The sequence below is a fragment of the Helicoverpa armigera genome, chromosome 5, assembly GCF_030705265.1.
Source record: "Helicoverpa armigera isolate CAAS_96S chromosome 5, ASM3070526v1, whole genome shotgun sequence".
Classification (NCBI taxonomy): Eukaryota; Metazoa; Arthropoda; class Insecta; order Lepidoptera; family Noctuidae; genus Helicoverpa; species Helicoverpa armigera.
In genome coordinates this window covers 10703419-10717235 of record NC_087124.1, presented here as the reverse complement: position 1 = coordinate 10717235, position 13817 = coordinate 10703419, and the positions used below count along the sequence as shown (strand labels likewise).

Below are 13817 nucleotides of genomic sequence, written 5' to 3'. Positions count from 1 at the left end.
ACCTGTCTATATTTCTATACCAAGAAAGGAAAAATACTGTTGTTTGGCATTTGAAATATTTAAATTGTAGCTCATTCCAAAACTACAATTTAACATACGAAGCTTCGCCCTACAGTTTGTCAGAAAAATATAAAAATAAAACAAAAAACGTGAAGCAGAAACTATTTTATTGCAGAAAACCCAAATACAGATTACATTTGAAGCACCGAACAAGTGAATACGATTAAATACATAATAATTTATCAGTTACAAGCAGTGTTACATTTCAGATTACATATCGCGATAATAATGATTACAACGCAGCCTCGAGTGAAGGGATGTTCGCGCCGAGTGACATGGCCTTGCTCACTGAACTATATCATGTGCACGACAGTACTTAGATAAACTTTTGAAGGATTATAATAAGCATAAAAATCTATTTAGCTACGGTAAATTTTGATAATTCACTTGCAGTATTGACCCCTAAATACGACTACATATTCAGAGGTCAACATTACAAAATAGCCTACATAAAATTAGTGTAGTTAGCTAGCCATGCACCCATTGTAGCTAAGGCATGTGGGCACGAAGGCCCTGTCTCAAGGCTGCTCATCTATCAGGGCTTGGAGGAAGGCGTCAGGGTCGGGGATGTCTTCCAGGAAGCCGGCAGCGTCACAGAACTCCGCGAAAGAGGCGCAAGGTAAGAGTTCGTCGGTGAGGGTCGTGACGATGCGCTCGGCGGCTTTGCCGTTCGCTTCGTCGTTGTGACGTATGTATTCGGCTAGTTTTATCGGCCACTGGTCTACTGTTGTTGCGCTGACGTTCTGTTAAAGAAAGATATGTTGAAGCATTTTCGTTTCAAATACTACGATATGAAATGGGTAAGTAAAAAAGCTTTTTTATATTTTAAAAGTTTAGGTTTGTCTGGGCAAATTGTGTAAGTTACATTTATAAAACGAGCGTAAACCTACGTAAGTATTTCAATTCTAAATGCTATAGTTGAATTTCCGTATGCATTTTTGATGGATCACAATTTTTGTTTCATTAAAATGAAAAACCAAACACATTGCAACAGATGGATGTGGCCCTTGTTAATTACAGTCACATTATTACCCATCGTATTCCCCTAGCAGATATAAAAGTCATGAGTATCTAAATTATTGCAGTTAATACATATTTCAACGTACCTTAAACATAACCGTATACAGCTGATCGATGATAGCCACAAACAGCGCATACGGCTTGTAATCAGCCCACGCGGCTACCGCACGCAGATCGGCCGGCAGTGCTCGTATGGCGGGCCCGCCCGGCGCTGCGCCGCGCACGTGACCAATCACGAGGAGGCGTTTCAGCATGTCTAGTTTGACTGAGCGCCATCTGATAGGGAGAAGAACAGAATGTTATGGTGAATGCATATTCTATCGGATTCGAACGCGCCGAACGCATCACTTTTTCCATTATATTATAACTGACATAAACAGCTGTAAGACTTGACATGTCTATGTTAGTTTCTTCCGAATTCGTCTCGCATTTCATGATTGCCAGATTCGGATAATTCAATGCGAGTACGTTTTAACGTTTTTCTAAGATTTTATCGAAAGAATTGTAAAATTAGAGGGTTCTGTTTTATGTCGGTCTAATTTATTGGTGGTCAATAGAAACGCGGATAAATTAAATGGACAAAGCATAGCTTTCAAGCGGGTCGCAATAACTTCTGGGTACAGTTACACGCAAGTGGCCCATAAATCTCCCATAAATCAATTCCTTTGACCCGTTTAACCACAGTTATTTGTGTTGCACAGTTTATTGAAATCCTCCATAAAGTTTGGCACAAACTGCAAGGAGACTTACTTGGCATGCGGATACAGCATAAGCATGAGCGTAGCGAAGTACAGCGGCCCCTCGGCGTCGTGTGCAGACTCCAGCAGCCGTGCCGGCGCCCACGCCAGTGCTGCCTCAAGAGCTGACACCTCGCGGGCTGCTACGCGGCTCCTGTGGAAATAATGTTGTGTTAGTATAACGTTATTTCTGAAATAAATATCAGCTTGAGAATGGATTTAAGAACATGAGTATGTGTATTTGTAGGTACAGGACTAGCAATATAAATTACTAAAAATTCAGCAAGTAAATAAATATAAAAAAATGTTGCACACTCATTTTTTGGATAACTCGCTTTTTTATTTGACATATAGATTATATCTATACTGTACATGAAAATTTAGATTCCTTGCCTATCCGTTAATGTCTTAGGTACCTATAAGTGTCGCGGTAAGGAATAAAAGTTTGTCTGAAAGAGATAGCTCTCAGCGAAAGAATACTACCCGCTAAATCATCACCTTTAAATCCGTGTTCCTAATGAACCATATGTAGTCTATATATATAATAATAAACCCGCTTTCTGTTGTCACGACATAACCTGAAAACGCCTTGACCGATTTGGCTGAAAATTAGACAGGAGGTAACTTAGACCCGAGAAAAGGTTTAAGGATAGTTTTTGTCTCCATCCGGCTAGGGGACGCGGGTGAAACCGCGGGCGAAAGCTAGTTATTTAAATATACTTACGTGTTAATAACATAAAGTGCCATATGTATGAGCGCAGGCACCAGCTGCATGTTGGACAGCGGGCCGCCGCCGCCCGTGTCGTCGTGGAAGGTACGGCCGCGAGCGAAGCGCAAGAGTAATAACTTCAGATCGTGGAGAGTGCAAGTGTGACCGATGTCGCGGTGACCGGTGCATTCCTGTGTCAGGAAAATAAGTATTAAGTCAACATCTGCTTAGTATTTTTCTAACTATGTAGGGATCGTTTTCCAGTTTAACCCTATGCAGCTGAGAAAACTATTGTGTGTTAAAAATTTAAATTATTGTGTGTTCCTCAAAAGAGCCCAGGAAACTGGACAGTGCTCGTTCGTTACGTCATGTATCGACGCATTCCGAAACACACTGACTAGTGCATCAGCGTCTTTTCACGGACATCTTATTGAGAATAGTGTTAGTTTTAGTAGATACGTCAGAATATTGTTGACGTACTAAAAGTGCTGTTTTGCAGCCAAGTTTGAATGAATGATTTTGAGATTTTTTGTTTTTATAGTCATGACACTTGAAATTTTGATGACACTTTCATCTTACCAGAAAGATATTGCATCGGATTCATAACACCATGAGGGCTGACCAGAAATACTGAGTTCCGAACACTAAATATAAATATACGAAATAAGGCCCTGTCCTTGTATTCACAAATCATCTATAGAGTGTATAAAAGTAAATCAAACCTGTAAATAAGTAGTGTGCCTGGCTAGACAGCTAGCGAAGGCAGACTCGGGCACGTGCGGGCCCCACAGCGGCAGCAGCCCGTTGCAGCGAGTCGACGCGTTCTGTAGAGCAGCGCTCTCCCATTCATCTCTGTAATATAATTGTACTGTTAGAAAATATGTAGGCTAAAGTGCGTGACATTATTGACGTGACTGCAAAGTCTTATGGTGATGATGACTAATGATGTAGTCTTACGGTTGGTTGCACCATTTTGAATATAATGATAAGCATTTTCAGTTGCCAAAACGCCGTTTTGAATAGTCAGCGGTTATCGTTACGGTTATACGGTGCGACTCACCCTTAGTGTGAAAACAGTTTAGGATAATGTAATGCTTATATTTGGAATTTGTATTTGTTTGTTTCCCAAAAAAAAAAAAACAAACAAAAATTATATAACAATATTCAATTGAATTCTTGATAAATGATAGTAGAAGGCATCAGGGAAATCGCTGCAACTCGCAACGGACGTGGGACATTTTAATTTCAACTCAAAGACACTATAATAAGATTCAATTTTCTTTGTCGATAAAACTACGTACCTAGCACGAGCCAGCCTAACAGCAGCCATATGACACTCGACGTGCACTATATTGTAGTGCGACACGGTGGTGTAGCCCAGAGTCTTGCGTGCACGCACCTCGTACTCTTCTACAGGACAGCGCTTCGTGAACGTGTAGATACCCAGCACCTAAGGCATGGAGAACATTGGTTTAAATATTTTACTGAATTAAAAATCAAAAACATGGATATAATTTGGGATTAAAATTGAGTGTTGCTTTTGAAAATAAAATTCGATAAGAAGATGAACAGTTTTCGCCAAAGTCGATGTCTATCCGCTACAAAATTCCAATCACAAGTTCGTGTATGTCGGTATAACTACCCTCACCAGTTGCCGATAGCCAAAATCGGTTTCTGCGCAGCGACTCGCGCAATGTTCCCTAAAAAGACTGGCGAGAATTATACCAAGCGTCTTTTAAGCACCTGTTTGACCCTTGATCAACTTGAGGACCCAGTTACCCGTGATGCCTTGCCGTTTAACACGTGGAGAGGCAATTCTTTTCCTTTATAAATATTATATAACTAGCCGTTTTCCCGCGGTTTCACCCGCGTCCCGTGGGAGCTACTGCTCGTACCGGGATAAAATATAGCCTATGTTACTCGCAGATGAATGGTGAAAGAATATTTAAAAATGGTGCAATAGTTTTTGAGTTTAAACAAAGTTTTCCTCTTTATAATATTAGTATAGATCTTACCTTAGTGGGCTGGTACTTGTATCCCTCGCGACAGATGCAGCACACGGCACCGTTCTCCTCAGCCAGGTCTGCCACCTGCTGCGTGAGCGAGCACTGCGCCGTCACCTGGCCGCGCTCGTTACTGCGCATGCCTAGTGCTCCCAGTTGCCGTTCACGCACTGCCATCGCGAGGCGTTTCTTCTCCTGTGGAACGTTTGAATTTGGAACATTCGCAGCGATAAGGATATTTTTAGCTAGCTGCCAGTCGTTACATAGAGGGCAGCAGAAACGAGCGACCATAGATACCCCGCCATTCAACCGTGCACCTCTGCATAGAGGATTCTTGTACTATTTTAGTTGATTTTCATGTTAAAACCATTTCTTGTTATTTCCTTGTTAAATAAACTTGCTTCTGGTTCTTAAAAAAATATTTTTTTACTGCTACAATAATGTCTACAATGACTTTCGTTGCAAACAAAAGAAAAGCGCTTGAGAAGATAGATGTGATTTGGTATTTTCTTTTTTAATAAAAAGGCCAGAGAGAATACCTTAATAAAATCCTAATAATATTTACCAAAATTAGCCAGAAGTACGTAGGTATAAATTCAGGTGAAAACATAAATATACGTGGTCGAATTGAAATCCCTATTCTCTTTGGGAAGTCGGACAAAATTTCGCTTTCTTTACACAAAAAAAAAAAAACTAAAAAATAACATGTCGGTTTCATACCTGTCTAGTAAAGTCCCGGACTTGTTGCACCTTAGCAGCGCACTGCGGCTGCGAGCGCAGAGCTTCCAGAAGGTTCTCCGCGAGAGAGCCCACATGCTCGCCGGATGACACTTGCTCCAGTCGGTGGACGATCGGAATTACCTTCTCGCATACTAGCATCTACGAAACAAGAAGATGAAACAAAGAAGTCAGTTAGGCCCATTTTCACAATATAAATAATAGTTTTTCTTTTAAAAACTGTTTACTTTTAAAATTGAAAATTCGTAGTAAACAGTCGTTTTAAGCAAACTGATGCTTATGTTTTAGTAATTACTTGGGCACATGTTTTTTACCGTCATTGAATTTTATATAAATATTTTGAAAACTTGAAGTTTAAGTTCCGTTGTAGCTAGGTAAATCTTTCATCGAAAGTAATTTGATACTAAGCGTGATTATCGTAGATACGTCACATAATTTTCTACCTATTTACAATAAATAAAAAGTTCTTCTCGACGAACTGAATCTCTGAACTTATTAATATATATTGCCATGAAATCTGATACACTTTTGTAGCATGAATGTATACCTGTGTGGGTTCGTGATCAGCGGCCAGTCCGGTGAGGAAGCGCAGTATGTACTTGAGTGCAGGACGACTGATGAACTCCTTAAGCTCGTCAGAGTCCGTGCACACCAGTGTCGGCTTCACACACGGCGCGTGTTTCTAGCAGACAAACATACATGTTGAAAATATTAATACAACGTAAAAGTATGTGGTAGTGAGCCAAAGATAATCTTTAATAAGATTAATAACAAAGTAATACAATGATTTACGAAGATTTTAAAAACAGTCTGTATCAGAAGCCGCTACTCTAATTTACTTCATAATTAATTCTTTCTTTTATGTACTCCCTTTTAGTACTTTCTTATGTATAAGTCCTACTTACCCCCGTTATCTTGGTACATAATAATATGTTTTCACTCCCCCTATCCTCTGTCTTATGTAAATTTGATGTGGCTTTTGCATGTACAATCCCATGTATTCTCTTATATATTTTCCTTGTACAATTCCTTACATACTAACTTCTAAATTCAAAATACCAACTCACCACGATATATTCAAGCGCGTCCCTCACAACACCAAGCGAGATGAGGTAATCCTTCAACGTTCCACCGATGGAGTTCCTCTCGATATTAGCGCAGAACACACAGAACAGTTCCATACGGAACTCCTCTTCCGTCCACTGTTCCGAGTCCAGCCGGTCGAAGTCTAGGACTGGCTTGAAGTGTTCTACTAGCATGGCCATCTTGAGATCGTTGCCGTAGACTAGGGCTGCTAAGACGCGGGTTAGGTGGCCGAGAGCCACTGAGTTGTTGCGGATTCCTGGGACAAAGGAAACAGTAATATTTAGAATTATTATTATTTATTTATTTTTGTGTAATAAATATTTAAAGACAAGTATATGAATTCAAGCAGTTTTTTAGCAGCAAAAATGTTTTATATTATTGGATGTTTCTAATTACCTGGACATTCAGTGCAGTTAAGCAAGGCTTGCACATACTCCGGACCTCCGAAGGTGAGCGAGAACTGCAGGAACGACTCGAGGCTCTCGCTAGCCGCCACCGACAGGATACGCTCCATGATCTAGAAAAACAACGTTAATATTGAGGCTGGTACAAGTAAGCTTTATAAAATCTTCCCTATATTAGCAAATTCGAAAGACCTCTAATATTTTTCATGTTAGGGTGCATCTACACGGTGCAAGTAGCTTGCGTATGTTGAGGCACACTGGCACATGCATTTTAAAACCGTGCGGGTCCAGCGACTCGCGCCTTTACCAATGCAAAATTACTACCCACCCGCGTGTACTTGTCACTTGTGCATGTTAACTTGCTCCATCTACATGCACCGTGTAGACGCACCCTTAATGGGAAAATAGACGCATGTGAACTATAAAGTTCGCGCTTCTCTCACCTCCAAGAGCTGGTACACAAGCTGTGCTCTAGCCATGTCCTTCTCCTCTATAGCGGCGAGGTGCAGCGCGTGCAGCAGCACGGGCAGCGCACGTGTCTCCGCACGCGTCAGCACGCGCACGCAGCGCCGCACGCGCGTGCAAAGAGACACAAGTCGGAGGAGAGTCGAGCACAGTGCTCGAGCGGCTCCTACGCGTTGGATGGCTGCGAGGCGTTGTAGCATCACTTCTATACCACCTGTTTGAAGAAAATTGCATTGTATAATTTTTTCAGGAATAGCTAGAAAACTATCGTAAATAATTGTTTTTTTTTAACAGTGTCCATAGAGTTCTTTTCCGATCCTTCTCCATGAGACCAAGTCTTTGGAATCGTGCAACTAGTTTGACATTTTAAAAGGTTATTTGAAATTTTAAAAAATGACTGACTTTGAAAAGAAAAAAAACTATAAAATAAAACCAGAAAAAAGTTCAAAAAAATATTGGAGTGATATTTACCGCAATCAGCAAGCACATTCGCCATTCTATAGAGTTGTTCGTCATCCACGGCTTCCGCGTTGGCTTGTGTCAGTCGTTCCACGAACTCCTCGGTAGCGTCACCGAGGAGGCCTCGCATGCGGTACACCACGCGCATCGCGTCTACGCCCTCGCCGGATGTACACCAAACCTAAGGCGAAAAGATTTATGTTTAGCCACTGAACTCAAAAGACAGTAAAACCGAAAACAGCGGGGTGTCGGAAGTCTGAAGACGCAAGAATTTTGTACACTCTGACACACTCGATTTAATTATTAGGGAAACAGCAGTAATTGCACCTAAACTCACCTATCTACCTTATCCATATTTAGAATAGATCTGAATATCTGTACATAAAAAATACACTTTTCGTTGTTATTTTATAACTCAACAACGGACTCAACTATTTAGGCTTTGTTCGGACTATGTATAAGATGGTTTATGTGAACTTTGCACAAAATCGGTTCTTCTTTTATACGTAGCGAAACACGTACGGGGCTGCTATTTACTTATATATTATTCACAACCATTTGACACTTATGTAACTGCGCTGTGACAATGCTTGTTGTTCCCTCATTTTATGTCAAACTCACCTTCTTATAAACATCCTTGACAGGCAGATCCAGGGACATGATCTTGTTGCATACGAGGAGTTCCATGCCGTTGTCGTCTTCGAGCAAGGCTACCAGCTCGCAGTCGGTACAGATCTTGTTCTTGACATCCCGCATTAGAGGACCCATGCCCGGTTCTAGAGATGAGTAGGGATTGCCTAACATGCGGCCCTGTGGGGGAAAAATGTGATTACATTACGCAATATTTGATTAAACAAAGCAAAGGATTCACATAATGCAATATGACACATCTTTGCATTTAACGTTTTTTTCTTTTCGATGGTTATATCAGTGGAACTAAACGGCTCACCCCAGCTTCACATGGCTGTAATCTGATACCTAAACCTTATCACGAAACGTTCTATCTAATAGCAAAAACTACATGGAATTCAGTATTAAAATTTTTCGTATACGGATGGAAGCGGCTAAGATCATAATTATGTATTGATTAAAAAGACACGCTTGTTAATTATTTTATAATGCTGTAAAATGGAAGACTGTGCCCTATTTGCAGTTCGAACAGAATGGAAATAGCTGAAAGCTTTTAAAATTCATAAACCAGATCCCCTTAAAAATCCCCTTCTTTACCTGCAAGAAGTCTTCTTGCTGTGGATCCTTCTCGAGCGTAAGGAAGAACTCTCCGACATCGTTCTCCTCCGGATAGATGATGGAACAGAGCCGCTCGAAGATAAACACGGGCGTGCGGTAGTCGTGTAGCGGGTACTTCTGTACCGTTTCTATGCAGACCGCCATGAACTCCGCTGTTTCGGCTTCGGTACCTGTAAAAATGGTGGTGTTTAAGGGATGGGAGTCTTCTTATGCGTACAAACAAGCAATAGCACAGTTTGGTGTAACAGAGCAAACCACAACCCCATCCCTTAGGTTGGGAGGACAGAATTTTTTATGGGTCTCTATTCTGCACAGTTCTTCCATCCTCTATGTAGCAAGAATGTACAGTACCACAGTTCTGGTAAAACTCGATGTCATGTCACTAAATTCCTATTGTGTCCATATCCCCCCTCCACCCGTACCCCCCGCTGATACCTAGAATTAGTTTCTACCTAAATTCCTCACAGCAGCTTGCGTATGTGTCTTCCTTTCTTTTCCTCTTCCACCCGCTGTACCTAGAATTGACTTCTACGTAAAGACCCGCACAATCTGCTGAGACGACATAAAGTTTGGCGCTACATACCAGTAGTCATCTCCTCGAGCAGCTCGAGCAGCTTCTCCTGCGTGTCATCAGTGAGGCGCGTGCGCTGCACCACGAGGCGGCGCAGCGACAGGTAGCCGCCCAGCACCGCGCCCACCAGCCGACCCTTGTACGTGCGACGAGCACCGCTTTCTTCCAGGAACATCGCTAGCAGTTCGGTTAGACGCTTTAGAGCGTAGCCTGGGGGAAATAATAATAATATAGACTACGTATTTTATTGAGCTGCGAGATTGTTCAGAAGAGTTACAGGGACCCTGGAAGACATAAGTCTCCAAAAAGAACATGGTGGGTTATAGTCAGTATGAGTCCGACATTTCCCGCTGTCGGTACAGCGTGAGAGGTCATATGACGGAGAAAATAAAACAAAAGACATTATATTTATTATTCTTACCTTGAGCCAAATCAGAGGTGAGTGTAGTCTCTTCAAGGCGATGGAGTTGTTCAATCTCCTTGGTCATCAGATCGGCTATCTGTTGTAAGACTCCACGCAAAGCCAAGAATTGCTTCCATGGGGCTTCGGACGCCAGCGCTAGAGATGGATAAATTACATATTTAATTGAACAGTTCAATATATTCAAAGAAATGTTTTAAAGGAATTAAACGAAAGCTTACTTTGATAAAGTTGCAAGAACTGTTCGCTGGCTTCACCTGCAGAACCAACTTCAGGCAAGAAGCTGGTTAGCAGAATCAGTACCTGTGAAAGGAAGAATGTATTCAGAAGTTGTCAACTCATCTCAGTTATGACAACAATACAGGTCTAATCGAAAAACTCTGGTTCCTGTGTATAATCTTGTTGAACAGTCAAGCGTCCTCAAAATCACACAGTTAGTTCGCGCGTAAGTTTCATCGCGCGACAAAACTTTGCAGTAACGTAGCTTATATTCAGAACAGTATATAGGTAACTTTTCATTCATGTGCGAGCATTACCTCCCTCTGTACGAAGCTGAAATATAAAACTGACTCACCGCTTTAGTCCTCTCGTAGGAGTCACAGAGCGACTTGACCATCTGACAGGCGGTGTCGCGCGCTATACGCGAGCTCGGGTCGAACATGACGGGCCGCAGCCAGCCGCCGTCCTCCAGCGCCAGCGGCCGCATGCCGTGGGAGAGCATCGTCTATTAGTGTAAGCATTACAGTTTGAATAGAGTTTTTGTAAAAGGCAAAAAGTAAAAGAAACAAAAAATAACAAAGAAAAAAATAAAAATCATGACGAAAAGTACACAAACGAGTCAAATAAGGAAAGTGGATAAGGTTTAGTCAATAAGCATCCAATATTCCCGTTTTAACTCAATCGACAGTGATTCAAACTGACAAGAAAAACTACAAAAAAAAAAAGCGATAAAGTTTCTATATACAACTGGAACAGAACACATAGTATTCTTACGACACATTTAAACATCTATGTATCACCGAAACCACTCTTTAAATGTCACAAAACATCACCTACAGGCTTCTTCCCAACCATCCTACATTCATCATCCACTACGTACCCTCTCCCTCCACTTAGCAAGGTACTTGCTAGCGAGATGCAGATCTCTCAGCATAGTCGCGGCAACAGGCGGGCGATCCACTCTTGCACTGGATAGCCGACGCCACTGCGAGTGAGGCACCTTGCCGGCCAGCCAGGCTGCGAGGTCAACGACCACGTTGCCGGAGGTTGAGGCAGCTGCTGTGCCGGTTGCTGATGTCGTGGTTGATACTGGTTCCTGTGTGATAAATGCCATTTTTAAGAAAAAAAAAGATAAAAACTATATGACACTTGTGAAGCGGCATTCAGAAAATTTATTTATTTATAGTACTTTTTGCACAAACAGTACAATGGCGGACTTAACTATGGCGGAAAATCATTTAGATTGCAAAAAAGAATAAGTGGATTGCGCATTGGAAAATGGGTGAAGTGGGTTTATACAAAGTGTTACAAAGTTACCTGTTACAATCTAACTTTTCTATATTTTAGTGATTGATATTTTTCACGGGTTGGCGATGTTTTTGGCTAAGCCATCATCATCCTCATGGCCAGTTGGCGCAGCATGTTTTCGTCTTTCATGTGGCAGTTCACATACCTTAGCAGCATCCTTAGCCTGGTCGGCGTCAGCGGGCGCGGGCTGCGCGGGCGCCGGCGGCTGCGCGGGCGGCGCGAGCGGCGCCATGAGCTGCTGCATGTAGCGCAGGCACGGCAGCGCCACCTGCTGCAGCGCGAACTGGTGCTGTGTGGCAGTTCACATACCTTAGCAGCATCCTTAGCCTGGTCGGCGTCAGCGAGCGCGGCTGCGCGGGCGCCGGCGGCTGCGCGGGCGGCGCGAGCGGCGCCATGAGCTGCTGCATGTAGCGCAGGCACGGCAGCGCCACCTGCTGCAGCGCGAACTGGTGCTGTGTGGCAGTTCACATACCTTAGCAGCATCCTTAGCCTGGTCGGCGTCAGCGGGCGCGGGCTGCGCGGGCGCCGGCGGCTGCGCGGGCGGCGCGAGCGGCGCCATGAGCTGCTGCATGTAGCGCAGGCACGGCAGCGCCACCTGCTGCAGCGCGAACTGGTGCTGTGTGGCAGTTCACATACCTTAGCAGCATCCTTAGCCTGGTCGGCGTCAGCGGGCGCGGGCTGCGCGGGCGCCGGCGGCTGCGCGGGCGGCGCGAGCGGCGCCATGAGCTGCTGCATGTAGCGCAGGCACGGCAGCGCCACCTGCTGCAGCGCGAACTGGTGCTGTGTGGCAGTTCACATACCTTAGCAGCATCCTTAGCCTGGTCGGCGTCAGCGGGCGCGGGCTGCGCGGGCGCCGGCGGCTGCGCGGGCGGCGCGAGCGGCGCCATGAGCTGCTGCATGTAGCGCAGGCACGGCAGCGCCACCTGCTGCAGCGCGAACTGGTGCGCTGTGTGGCAGTTCAAGACTACGGATCATGTAGATGTTGTTAATGAAAACTAGTAATACTTGACGTTTACATAAAAGGAAAGTTGCATAGATGACACATCAAATTGAAATGTAATTAACGGTGAATAAGGCTACGTCCTGCGTGAGCACATCAACACCAACGCGAATCCGAAGTGAATCTAAGAATGTATGCTACGCCCCTCCGTACCTCGCCACTTCAAAAGAAATCGACTGTTTTTTGTTTTCGCGCCGCGCCACGCACTTCACGTTCGCACTCAGATCGCTCATATAGGACTCAGCAATACATTTTTAATCTTAAATAGTTTACTTCAAATTTCAAGAAAAGCACAGAATTTATTTATTTTTAGTTATAAGACACTATGTACAGTAATAAATTATTCTAGAATACTTACAGTTGGGCGAAGATGAGTTGATGCCCGGTATGCCCGCTAAAGCTTCTGCCTTCAGAATGGTATTGGCTGCCGGGGTAATACCGGCCACTTCTGTCAGTTGAGGGCAACACCTAAAAGTAACAAAAATATTTACAAAACCGAAACTAAAAAAATATTAATATGGATATAAAAATATTATTTTGATAAATACTTACCAAACCCAAAGTTTCACAATACAGCGAAGTCTCGACTCCCAACATTCAACCGAATCTTGGACTTTGACCAGAGAGCCTAAAAGCAATACCAATGGCCGGACCTGAAACAAATGCATACCATAAGTCACACATCCAACCGTACCCAATACAATCTATTTTAGACTCTTATGCCATAGTAATAAGGCCGATAATCTTTTAAGCACTTACCGAGTTGTTATGATCTTGTGATGCAGCGTGTCCCATGAGCGAGAGAGTAATACGTTGCGACAGTAAGTTGCAAAGATGTTCCGTCGCTGGAAGATTGTCGCGGGTGACAAGACAGATCAATGCTCGAACTTCTTCCTGGCACTACAAAAATAAATAATCAGATTAAAACATTTTCGACATTTTAGTAGTTATTTATTATGTCGCAAATATGTACAAGTGTTAGCAAATATAGTATGTAATAAATAAGATTAGCTACTTTCCAATCAGTAAAAAATAATCATCACACATGATTCTTTATCAATTCTATATATAATAGAGCATTTTTGCATCAACTGGTTAACATTACATATCTTACCTGAGGAGTACCACGATGCAAGTTATGCTGCACCAATTCCTGCACGAGTCCAAAGCGACACAGTCGCGTGCGATGTTCCGCTTGAGACGCGAGAGCTCGTAACAGTGTGAGGCAATGTTCCGCGCATGCTAGAGCACAGCCGTAACAACCGCCACCTAGTAGGAAGGAATACAGTATTACTAAAATATTTTTTAAATGTGAAATAAGACTTTTAGTGTTGTTGTTTTGAAGATTCATCTTCGTGAAAAAAAAATA

The 13817-nt window shown here is 43.1% G+C and overlaps 1 protein-coding gene across 1 annotated transcript in view; it reads right to left on the bottom strand.

Moving 5' to 3' along the window:
• Positions 1-150: 150 nt before the first annotated feature.
• LOC110379157 (protein purity of essence) overlaps positions 151-13817 on the bottom strand; it is a 61353-nt gene continuing 47686 nt past the window's right edge. The window contains exons 73-97 of the mRNA XM_064034897.1: positions 13563-13717; positions 13208-13348; positions 13001-13101; positions 12807-12916; positions 12249-12394; positions 11021-11236; positions 10496-10645; positions 10143-10224; positions 9922-10059; positions 9513-9710; positions 8909-9099; positions 8303-8491; positions 7694-7862; positions 7201-7436; positions 6750-6870; positions 6335-6609; positions 5815-5949; positions 5250-5408; positions 4542-4724; positions 3828-3976; positions 3249-3378; positions 2542-2717; positions 1831-1971; positions 1167-1356; positions 151-803 (exon numbers count right to left, since the gene is read on the bottom strand). Coding sequence (XP_063890967.1) covers positions 579-803; positions 1167-1356; positions 1831-1971; positions 2542-2717; positions 3249-3378; positions 3828-3976; positions 4542-4724; positions 5250-5408; positions 5815-5949; positions 6335-6609; positions 6750-6870; positions 7201-7436; positions 7694-7862; positions 8303-8491; positions 8909-9099; positions 9513-9710; positions 9922-10059; positions 10143-10224; positions 10496-10645; positions 11021-11236; positions 12249-12394; positions 12807-12916; positions 13001-13101; positions 13208-13348; positions 13563-13717 — 4106 coding nt within the window. The 3' untranslated portion in view covers positions 151-578. The remainder of the gene's footprint in view (positions 804-1166; positions 1357-1830; positions 1972-2541; positions 2718-3248; positions 3379-3827; positions 3977-4541; positions 4725-5249; positions 5409-5814; positions 5950-6334; positions 6610-6749; positions 6871-7200; positions 7437-7693; positions 7863-8302; positions 8492-8908; positions 9100-9512; positions 9711-9921; positions 10060-10142; positions 10225-10495; positions 10646-11020; positions 11237-12248; positions 12395-12806; positions 12917-13000; positions 13102-13207; positions 13349-13562; positions 13718-13817) is intronic.